General features: G+C 36.3%; 1 protein-coding gene across 4 annotated transcripts in view; it reads right to left on the bottom strand.

Moving 5' to 3' along the window:
• The window catches only part of LOC125227284 (tensin-1), a 155,436-nt gene that overhangs the window by 107,459 nt on the left and 35,407 nt on the right, over positions 1-12,570 (bottom strand). For all 4 annotated transcript variants that reach the window (XM_048131547.1, XM_048131550.1, XM_048131549.1 and 1 more), the window contains exons 2-3: positions 10,212-10,320; positions 6,216-6,253 (exon numbers count right to left, since the gene is read on the bottom strand). In XM_048131547.1, coding sequence (XP_047987504.1) covers positions 6,216-6,253; positions 10,212-10,320 — 147 coding nt within the window. The remainder of the gene's footprint in view (positions 1-6,215; positions 6,254-10,211; positions 10,321-12,570) is intronic.

Here is a 12,570-nt window from a genome sequence, read left to right as displayed (position 1 = left end):
TGCTACTTAAAACTTTCCTTGTTAGTATAAAACCCGGAAATAAGAAAGTAGAAAGTCTTAAAAAAAATAAGAAAGTAGAATCTTAGAGAAAGAAATAAGCAGGTAAACAAAATCAAATAATCCATACTGATTAAACTGGAAAGTGTGTGTGTGTCTGTTTGTTTGTCCGTCTTTCAAGAGAAGCCGCGGGCAAAAGCTAGTAGAACATAAAAGAAAAAAAGTAAATAAAAATGCAAAAAGATTGCGTGAGCCGAGATTCGAACTCACGACACCCATGGCGCAAACGTTTCCACTTAGAAGTCAAACCCGCTAGACCATTTGCACATTGTGAAAGACGGCGAATCTTGTGATTCTAATCACCAAAATGCTAGTGCCGAAGTTTCGCGCGATGGATGACCTTGAGCCATCGCCGTCGCATCGCGTCGCATCGCGTCGCGTCGCGTCGCGTCGCCCGTCGCTCACGCAAGACGGAGCGTAAAGGTAAAAATAATGTTAATTAATCGCGTTCGACCTGTATGTGACTTTAAATATATGTTTAATGATTTCTTATCAAGTGCTAAAAGATAAAGTTTCATGGTTTTATCTTTTAAAATTAAGAAATCCCATACAAACTTTCAACCTCTTTTTCAACCCCTTCATCCCTTTTTTTCGAAATAAAAAGTAGCCTATGTTCTGTCTCAGGGTCTAAAGATTGTCTGTTCCAAATTTTATCAAAATCGGCTGCGTGGTTTAAGCGGGAAAGCGTAACAGACAGACAGACAGACAGACAGACAGACAGACAGACAGACAGACAGACAGACAGAGTTACTTTCGCATTTATAATATTAGTATGGATATGGATAGTATGGATTATAGTATATATTATAGTATATTATAGTATATTATAGTATGGATTGGTATAGGTACATATAACAATTCATTGAGATATTAAAAAGCCGCAAGAGCAAAGGCAAAATTGACATACAGTACTGGACAAAATTCTTCATACACCGACATAAAAAAATAAACTTTCTATCATAATTTCTCTACCCTTAAACTTAACATCACAGTTGTGTTGAAAACTTTTGGCTAATTTCATGGCGTACAACATACAGACAACAATATATCAATGATTGTACAATTATTGTTTTACATGGGTATAAATATAAATATTAGTACTTTTGGCTCTGGACAAATTTGATCATAGAGTAATTAAAATACGAATGAAATGCAATGTATTAGTGTGTATGGCTTTCATCTGCTTTAGATATGGCTGCTTGTCTCGGAGGAACATTTTCAGGTACAAACTGAAGGTATTTATCTAACCCAAGCTTTTTCCTGTGTGCGTACTAAAGTAGGCAAAGTGGGTATAATTCAGAATAACATTTGATATTTTCGTTGTTTTTCCAAAAACTTCCTTAAATTTTGGCTAGGATTGATAACATGAGACTATGTCAGCCATTGAAGCTACTTAATCCTATGAATAACAACGAACGCATGAAATAGACATACTAGTATTTTCTTTCAGTCATCTTTTCATATATATTCAGACGGGCGATGGCTGAAAGATAATACCAGGCCCCGTAGCCGAATGGCATTTCTCCGACGCCAAACGAAAGCGATACGCCGCTGGCTCTGTCGCGCCAATACGCAAGCGCGATAGAGATAGATATCTACTAGCGCTTCGTTTCGTGAGCGTTTCGTGAGCGATTGTGCCATTCGGCTAGCCACCCTGTATGTATATCTCATGCGTTTGTTATGATTAATAGGAATGAATAGCTTGAATGGCTAACATAGTCTCATGTAATCAATCCAAGCCAAAATTTAAGGAAGTTTTTGGAAAAATAAAGAAAATATCAAATGTCATTCTGAATTATACCCACTTTGCCTACTTCAGTAGACACACAGGAAAAAGCTTGGGTTAGATAAATACTTTCAGTTTGTAACATAAAATGTTCCTCCGAGACAATCAGCGATATCTAAAGCAGATGACAGCCATACACACTACTACATTGCATTTCATTCGTATTTTAATTACTGTATGATCAAATTCGTCCAGAGCCAAAAGTACTGATATTTATATTTATACTCATGTAAAAAAATAATTGTACGATCATTGATATGTTATTGTCTGTATGTTGTACGCCATGAAATTAGTTAAAAGTTTTCCAATACAACTGTGATGTTAAGCTTAAGGGTAAAGAAATTATGATAGAAAGTTTATTTTATATGTCGGTGTATGAAGAATTTTGTCCAGTACTGTAAGTACTATGTACTTTATGTGTTGTGTGCACAATTGTTTTAATAATAGCAAGTAGAATACGTACGTCATTCATTGAGTCACGTATAACGGCACAGCACGGGGTTTGCTCATTGACCATTGGGTCTTGTTTAAAATGTCATTCTATTTATTACATTATAATATTTTAAGCCTAGAGTATGAGAGGTACAATTAAGTACCTACCTAAAATGTTAACCTTTGATGTTAATTACCCGTAAAAAAAGTACTCGCAAATTCAATTTGGTAAAATTAAAATGTATCTCGCAAAACATCGATGTTCCGGCGGACATCGCTCGCCTCGTATGCGAAGGAATCCAAGCGAAAAAAGAACTAAACACCCACTTATACCCCGAATTTAGTTATATTGGGTTATACAGGTTATACTATATGTATTATGTTGCTGATCGTGCCTGATACGGCGCGGTTGGCAGGTCGTTTGACGCCTAAAGTATCGCGCGATATATCGAAGTCATTAGTCTTTGATTTGTGCGGAATAGGGTAAGGTGGTTGACAGTGGGTCGCTGGTGCACAATAGGTCACGCACACTACGACGAATTCAAATACACTATTATTAATTTATTACGCGCCGTGGATACCTCTGGCCAACACGTACCTACTAGCTCAGTGCCCAGGGGACCGCGCGAACAGAACGTTGTGTGCAGGTGTGAACGTGATATCACTCCGCGGGTAGCATATTTACGTAAGTTGGAATTTATCGTATAATTTCGAATTATATGCCATTGAATGTCTTGTTATCGTTTTTATTACTACCTTGATTAAAAAGCTATTGTGTGTTTTAACATTTTCCGCTATAAATATTTTTTTTGTATTTGTTTTTAATTATTTAATTTTTTTGGCGTGTAGGTTGACATTGGGTCATATGGGTCAAGTACACAGTGGGTCAGATTTAGTACACATTTCTATGTTACAGACTGCCTCGAAAAAGGGTCACACCTGTAGAAATGAAGGAGGAATACCAAACGAACGAGTGGAAAAAGCATAGGCTGCCATAAAAAAATCTTGGAAGACTATTTTTATGTGGCTCTTACTTATGTTGTATGGTCAGAAATGTTCATTTCAGAAATATTGATCCCATAAAAGCATTTTGAGTAGTTAATTATTTATATACGCATAATAATTATTGGTCTAATTTTCTTACATTATAAAGTTTAAGTTAGATAACAAGAAATATTTATTTTTGTTTTATTGTATGGCTGTTTACTAAGCTTGTATGGCCGAAAGTGGAAATTCTTACAAATTGGATCTTTTAGTTAGATGATCAGTACACCTATGTTACTAGGTTTTGATATTTAGTATTGAATATTTTAATAAAAATTAATACATGTTCTGTTTCATTCTTTTTCCCCTTATCTTTCTGATATGATTCTCTTTGGTCCACTGTGGACCACTGGTATATCCATTGTTCACACCCCCTGTTGCACAGTGGATCAAATTCCATTTTTTTTTAAAAGCGTTAGTGACCATACATGTCTCATAATATAGCTTTTAAACCACAACACAATAAATCTTAAATAAATGATGTATATAAGAGTCCAAACAAAATGTAAATATGTCAAACCTTTCCTGAGATATGGCCTCCGAAAAATTGAGTGATCCACTGTCAACCATCTTACCCTACTCAATCTCGCCCTTCGCTTAATGACGTTACTTAGGTAGGTACTGCATTCAAATGTTACTACACTGAAGTAGCGAGTGGGAATAGACTCCTAAGATACCTACCGTGTGCAAAATGTTATACATATTCCATAATCTGTTTTGAACTATTTGGAATTAAGAGTTCCGAATTTAAAAGCAAAACAAATGCTGCTGAGTCTCAGAAAGATCTTAACATTTACACAACACCTAGCAGTTGACCTAGGATTAACTATAAAATATGTTAGGAAACCCCAGCGTTTAAATGTAGAACTTCGACGTTGTTGAAACAAATGATTGTTAATGCAAACATTACTTAAATAAGCAAAAGTAAGTGCAATTTAAAATGTCCACAAAAGTTAAAATTGTTAGAGATAATAAATACTCCTTTCCTTAGTTATGTGGTGTAAGTGTAACTTTTGCAGCGAACAAAGTTAGTAGTCAAAGCGAAATGGCGAGTTGCATTAGCGATGCAGATTCGCGAAAACGCAAGCCTAGAAGCGCTATATTTACATTAAAATGCTACTTTGTCCTTTTTCACATTAATCTTGTTTCGTGAATAAGTAGTAAGTACTAATTATTCAAGACTGTTTGTCAGAAGCGCGAATGAAGTCGTGTAAAACGTAAACTTTTGAACTTCTTTTTGAGTAACAAAATAAAAACAACAAGCTGCTTTAATTGTAATGATCCACAGTGCACAGTGATGTTCAATAACGTCATACTTAAATCATTCGTTAGAAAGATTTCGTGTAGTTGTTTAGTTTGAAATTATATAATAATACAAAACAAATAGGTATGACTGTTTCATTAAACAATAATATAGGAAATTTCAATTATCAATTCATTGGTAATTGGTATTAAACCTATATTAGGTACTACGTATCAGGTAATTAATAACTTTACTCTCAGTGTTTTACGTAGGTACCCAAATTAAGTAATTATAAGTTACAAGCTTAAACACCATTAAATATGCATGTCACGATTACAGATAAATCTCAGTTAATATTAGTTGTCCACGAGATATTGGAATGGGTTACTCCTACTGCCAGCAACGTACTCGTGACGTAGATACGGGTGCAACCACCGAACAAGCATTCCCAACTTGATATTGGTCTGAGTGGGTCTCATTCCAATAGTAGAAGTGCCGATAGTTCACAGTATGATCAAATTAACCAGGAAGATTATTATACAATCCTTTTGGAATCCAACTTAAATACCAGAAGTAGATCTAGTAAGTTTGCTAGCAGACAATGGACGCGTAACCGCGCCGGCCGGCCGATTGTCATCAAACGTTCTGTGCTAAACATGGACAAGCAGAACCGGAATATTATCTGTTTCGTGAATAAATTTAAATAAAGACCGTATAAACGACCGCGAAACGGCTTGTGACCGCTTCACAGATAAATACGTGACGGACGTTATACTGATGGGAGTCAAGACGAGACGTAGAATTGATGTTTGAATTATAAGAATTGCGAATGTTCTAAGACTTCTAAGTTGGTAATAAGAAAATAATTTGCGACGCCAACGCACGACATGCTGCAAATAAGAACTTTTGCGGGAAAATATTTTCATATCATATTTGCCAACTGCCAAAAGTATAGGTACAATTTGCAGGTTGCACATGTGGACAGCAGCGCCAACATTCACCAACAATCAATGATTCCCGGAGTGAATATTTTTTAACTTTACTAGTTCATATACCACGTCATGACGTCAGTAACCCATAAGACTGTATTTAGCACCCCTGTAAAATGTGGACATTTTAACTAAAGTGTTACTTTGCATAAGTAGGTACATAATAAGGTATTGTTGTCAAATTTATCATAAAGCGTTGTAAAGCGCATATATTTCGTAAAATATAAGTTAGTTTTATACTTCCGGAAAGATTAAAATAAATTATCGATAGTTAAAGCAAACTTCCGCACGCCGCGGCTGAAACATGCTTTGTGTATGTTTACGCCATCTAGTGACTTTATCAGATAAAGAATAGCGCTTTGAGCGCGCATGCGTGCTACGCATCTGTGGAACTAGCTTTATTACTCTTCCTACTGGTAGAGCTAGAGGGCAGCACATGTCAAGCAAGTTGTAGTTTTACTCGTAGTAGGTACCAACTTAAATACCTATTGGAAGTACTGGAACTTAGAATATAAATCTGATTAGATGTCACAGGAAATTAATTTTCTATAACTGTGATCCTTAATTTTCATTTACAATTTATAATAAATGCTAAGAGCACAGAGCACCAACTCCAAAATACTTGGATAGAGCAAAATATTTAGGGGCCTTATTCTAAACTTACCTTATTTTCGCAAGACGTGTGGCACACATATTTGCAAACTGAAACAAAAACATCTATTCAATGGCGGTACGATGAAGTTACCTCATTAATAGCGCTATCATTCTACCATTCTTACAGCTTAGCATACTTCACGAGTTTTATGGCCCATAAAACATATTTAATAATAGGTATTGGGTACGTCTTTGGCTTTTAATTTGACTTTCTGGTTCATGGTAATAGGGGTTGAAGGTTGAAGTTAAAGAACAAAAATTATCTAATTCCGGAGTAGTTAAGAGACTTTACAACCTTGAGTTTTAGATGACGTTGACCAATAATCTCGATACCTAGCGTAATCGGCGAAAAATGTGTATTTTTGGTTCTAGTAAATAATAGTTTGAGGTAGCTGTTAATTTTCTCTATGTCATTTTCCGAGACGGTTACTATATCGAATAACGTAAGTACATACTTATACAGTACATACTTATGAATACATATTCATAGGTATATAAAATAGATTCTTTAAAGTCAAGGCTTCAAGAAAAAGGGAGGTTTCATTTCAGTTCTCGACATTTACTTTTTAGCTAGCTATGTAGGTATCAATTCGTAATTTTATTGTGCTCAACAGTTATGTTATAATTTATAAAAATTAAAATAAACTTTTTAACAAAAAATAAAACCGCCTTCAAAAATAAGCGCTTTGAATTCAGATTTCTTATCGTATTGCAATAATCTAAACATCCAAATTATAAACAAATCAATTATTTTTGTAGTCGGTACCAGACCTGTTCGTCGCCTTGCTATTGCCTGTTTGCCCCACCCAACCATACACAGGCTGGTACCGACTCCAAAAATAATTGATTTGTCTATAATTTGGATGTTTAGATTATTGCAATACGATAAGAAATCTGAATTCAAAGGTTTATTATTTTTTGCTTTTTAGTTTCTCCGTGTTTTGTAACGCGCTTATTGTTGAAGGCGGTTTTATTTTTTGTTAAAAAGTTTATTTATTTGTTGATTTTTAGTGGTTCCTATTGATATTATATGTATCAGTCCGAATATATGCACACTAGTGAAAGAATTATCAATTAACTCCTAACCATTGAGGAGTTGACCTTCCATCATCAGCTCAGCCACAAAATTATTACCATCAGGCGTAAATACTGGTGTACCTTTGAAAAATACACTAAAAACATTACATGTGCCTATAACATTTGAAGAGTTCCCTCGATTTCTCCAGGATCCCATCATCAGACCCCGACTTGGTGCCAATGGGACCATTTCGGGGTTATACCCGTACGATCAAAAAAAAAATTTTGAAAATCGGTCCACAATTCTCGGAGATATCGAGTAACATACATACAAAAAAAAAAAAAAACATTTAGTCGAATTGAGAACCTCCTCCTTTTTTGAAGTCGGTTAAAAAACCCCCGACCGCGACATAGTGGACCGATTTTCATGAAACATGGCTAAGAACACTCCCGCTCAGCTTTCAGACACAAAAACACTAAATCTAAATCGGTTCATCCATTTGGGAGCTACGATGCCACAGACAAACACACACACACACACAGACATACAGACAGACAGACAAACAGACAGACAGACAGACACGTTAAACTATTAACACCCAGTCGTTTTTGCGTCGGGGGTTAAAAACATGTGGTCAAAGACTTTTTGTGCTCTTCGAGCACCCGAAATTCAAATACTTATCGGCCCTCTGAGGGTTGTACATCTTAACGGGCCACCCTAACGCGATATGTACTTCGGTTTTGATTTTAGCTACAATTGTAAATCCTTATGCCATACAAATGTCGATTAGAACCATTGGATTATGCATGCAGTTTATAAATTATGATCATCACATCACCGCCAATGTCAGTTACTTAAGTGCCTAGATGACAATGAATTGTATTGTTTACTTTAAATCACCTTGCAGTTACTTAATACAGATGAACTTAATTGTAAAGTAAAACTGCTGCTTACATAAACGTTTGTACCTACATTCATCATTTCGGTAGATAGCAAGTAAGATCCAAATTGTTTTATTCAGAGATTCCTCATTCTGCTATGCCATGAATTACAAACACGGCCTACGAACGTATAAAAACATTCCTTGAATAAGCAAATATTTTTTCGATTGTTTACCTTGCCTAAACTAAATACTTAAGTATAGGTACGTAGCTATGTTTTGGAATTCTTCTGATGCATGGAACATAAAATGTAGCGACGTCGTCCCTCGTGATATTTACCGCACATTTCACAGCCTGTTGATGTCTAAGCATCTACAAGCAATTGAATTTGAAACGTGACATTTAATTTAAACATTCGTCTTGGCTTCTAGTAATTTTGTCGTCAATGACCTTTGAATTGAATGTCAGGCTGGCAACGCGAGTTTGTAACAAGTTTACATCGGGGCCCCGGCGAGAGTGCTTACATGAATCTCCTTTGAACCTTATAATGAACTGACTAATAGTACATTGTGCAACAAGGGGAGGAAGTTGAATATTACTAACGAGAGTAAGTTAAATCGCGACGGCTTGCCGGAGCGATTTAAAGACTCGAGTTAGTAATATTCATACTCCCCGAGTTACACACAATGTTTTTCATCACATTTGAGAGAAAAATACAGAGGAAACAGTCATAAGGCAAAACCTTCAACCGGCGGCGTTGCGACTTGCGACCAGTAGTGTATCTTGATCTAAATTAGATTATTCATATTAAATCCATTGTTTTTGGTAACCAACACTTTTTGAACGAAAACAAACATGAAAATACTGCATATAAATTAAATGCAACGTTCATAAAAGCATATAAATCATAATAATTGAACTAAAATTGTACTTAATTTTATGTTGTACTCTCCGTTGCTAGGCAACGGTGGGTGCCTCGCGTTACTCGCGTACGCCCGCGGTCAAGCGCGAGTAGAGAGTAATTGTCAGATTGTAAATTATAACAATTTATCTGAGTCAAATTTTACGAAATAAATGCAAAACACACTGAAATAATTGTAAAATATAAATAAAATGCATTTTTCATACCGTATAATATATTTTATAGCTTAATAGTCAAATTTTTGTTGTGCAATAAAAATCCTTGGCAGATTGAAACATCCTTTGCCTGAAGTATTGTACGGATTGTATTAATTTTTAAAACTAAATCCATTATTCCCTTGGGAATAAAATAGTACATTATGCTTCAGTACACGTAGACGTAATGATACCTTTAAACAGCAAATGTGATGAAAACTATATTAAATTGCTATCAAGATCATAATCATCCCCATTTAAGTGAATAATATTGTGGGATAAATACTTAGCTGTCGGTATCTTCATAATTAACGATCTCAAGTAACGGTAGAGCGGAGTATAATAAAAAGCTGCATTTACCTTAACAAGGGCAGACCAACTGCACGGGCTTATAATAGAATGATAAACAATTCAATGCAACGAAACGATTGTAAATAGCAAGTAATATTTACATAGGGACCACTAATTATTTTATATTGAGGAGAAATTTTCAGATTTAATTTTTGTTCTATGCCTTGGTTGGTATGGTATTTTAATCACAGCAAGTCAAAGTTCACCGGATTATCAATTTTAACTTTTAAATTGCTGCTTGTGTACCTAGCTAATAAAAAAGTGAAAACTTCCATTAGATCTTTACTTTCCTGGAAGTTCCTAATGAAGAAGATTTTAAGTACACTGCTGTTTACTTAGTTTGGTAGCTCGAGTTACCAGCTGTCACCTTTATTTTACTTGACAATAGAGTCCACTGATAATTTTAGAGCAATTGAGTGGCTACACATTATGCACTTACTTCAATTACAAGTGGAAAAGTTCTCCCGAGAAAACTTATGAGGGGATATTGGTAGTATTTGTGTGTTTTTTGTGTTCCTTTTATCCTCTGACCGTCTTTTATCGTCCTGACCCTTGTTTCCTCTGTCAGACAAAATACACAAACTTTTCGTGCTCTTTCATTCCCAACAGGCGTGAGTTTATGTATGGGTGTGTAAGTTACCTCTACAGCAGGAACCCTGGCCGGCGACGGGCTGGTGGCACCAGTGGCACGGCTGCGGCTTGCGGAACGATTTACTGCGGAATGCGTGCGCCTGCGCCACGCCCTCTTTCTGAAACAATATAACATAATCGCATATTATTTATTGCACTACAGCTCACTTTATGTTTCCCCTTGGCTAGAAGCAATTTCAAAACTATATTGTTAGACAAAGTTTTCAGAAAGGCTAACTAAATAAATTAATTTATTGTTGAAACTCTTTCTGATTTTCAAACAGTTTTAAGACTTTACCCATCTCCTACAACTTGAGTAAACATCATGAAAGTCAAATCGGAATATCTAAACACAACATTTAAAAAATCCTGCAAACGTCTCTCTTTGACCAGTGGATGGCTGATGGTAGACAATAGTCTGCCAGATAGAAACATAATAGACACGAGATGAAGTTTAAAAATTACAGTTGGTTATTGGTAGAGGCAGCCAACTGGCTATATAAGCCAGCTAGTTGCCGGTTACCAGTTGTACTTAAGTACTTCTTAAGTACACTGTACTTTAAAGTAGGTTAAATAAAATAAACAAGAGTTCCCACACTGAGAAAAAATACAACCAGTTTTCATGTTCGTTCAACAAGTTTTTTGGTTAAAATAGCGCCTACGTGCTCTTTGGTTCAAACAACAAGCTACTTGTCATTTGAATCGGCAATATATTTGAATCAACAAGTCGATTTTATAAAAACAACCTGACGCATATTGTTTTAAACATACGTTTGGCTGATTCAAACGGATAAACCGCAACAAGTCGAACTTGTTAAATTCACAATGCAAATTTCTCTCAGTGCACTTAATTCGAAGTTAAATTCCTCCTCATGTTATTTTAAAGACATCAAACAGACCCTAGAAGCGTGCAGGTACTGGCGATGATGGCCACCCAGTCCCGATTTGTTTTTCGACTGTTCCCGGAGCTTACTACCCTGGGATAAAGTCCAGCGAAGGTCAGTTCTTTATGTTTCTGTGCCTGGCCGCAGCGAGCTCCACTGACAATGCACGCGGCGGTGGGAGGCGAGCCATTCAACAACGCGCTCAGCAATTACCAACTTTTTCTTATTTTAGTTTAGCCACATGAAGATTCAATGTTGAATTACTATTGTGTGTCACATAAAGTTTATTTATTATTGCATTTGCTCGGGCAGGCATTCTATTTTGTTGAAATAGTTAACTACATATTAACTATACATTGGTGCTATGCCTATATATAATTATGTTTAATATTGGACGCTACAGCATTATATTCATTGTATAAGTTTCATTTCATGTAACGTTGTTATTTGTTACGGTTTCTAGTGAACTTGAATCAATTCGTACTTTCTCGTTTATACCATCTTGTTTATATCGTGACTTGCATCTATTGCAGACTGTTTATCTGTCAAATTATCTATGCTTAATATAAATTCAGTCCGACCATTATCATGCCAATAAAATAAGTAAATATATTCCACTCAGTCAAGCTCCAAAGCCCTGCAATAGTCGAGCAATTTGCATTCAATAACTAGCCACTCACAACTTGATCTTATCTCTTAAAGCTCTAACATGTTTTACACTCGTTTGCAAATTGTAACTGACAGCCACAAATCAGATCTCGTTACGTCCGTTCTTGTTTGTAGCTAGCGGAGGAAATGGGCTATTTCAGCCGGTCTTATGCTATAAATGGCATGTACGGAATAATGGCGGGGACTTTATGACCACCTTTACTTGCGGAAGAGTCTGCCAGTGCCTGGTGACGTCACGGGTTTCTGCGCTGGCGCCGGCGCCACATTTGCTGCGCACATGATCGACAGACGCTCCGATACGAAATAAATCACTTCTCTGTTCTTATCTGCACACAATGCTTAAACACCTGTCTGAGTGCTTTGAAATTGAGAACAACGATGATTCAATTTAGCTATATAAGTTTGTGTAGCTACTAATATACTAAAATAAAAGCAGCATAATGTATATTTGGATCTCTAATCCTTTCGAAGCATAAACAAAAATGTATCAGAACATGAGAACAGGTTCCCTTCAACTTACAAAAAAAAGTTTAAGAACACATAACAGCCGAATAACAAGGCGTGCGTGCGTCTCACACACGTGGCGTAGTTTTTTGCACCTGCTCCTGCCAGGGATGCAGCCGCCGGGACCGCGCGGGCGTAGCGCAGTGGCACAAGCTCGCTCCAACAAAGGAGCACACCCGCTCCATTAACTAACCAAATCAAATTACACTGAACAGCTGGTTCTATAGCCAATTCAAACAACAGGGAATCCAACTGTCCGACAAATAGATGTCTCCATTCTTAACAATGCGGTCCCACTTTTGATTTTAAACT

The sequence above is a fragment of the Leguminivora glycinivorella genome, chromosome 6, assembly GCF_023078275.1.
Source record: "Leguminivora glycinivorella isolate SPB_JAAS2020 chromosome 6, LegGlyc_1.1, whole genome shotgun sequence".
In the NCBI taxonomy this organism is placed as follows: Eukaryota; Metazoa; Arthropoda; class Insecta; order Lepidoptera; family Tortricidae; genus Leguminivora; species Leguminivora glycinivorella.
This window is presented reverse-complemented; position numbering and strand designations above follow the sequence as displayed.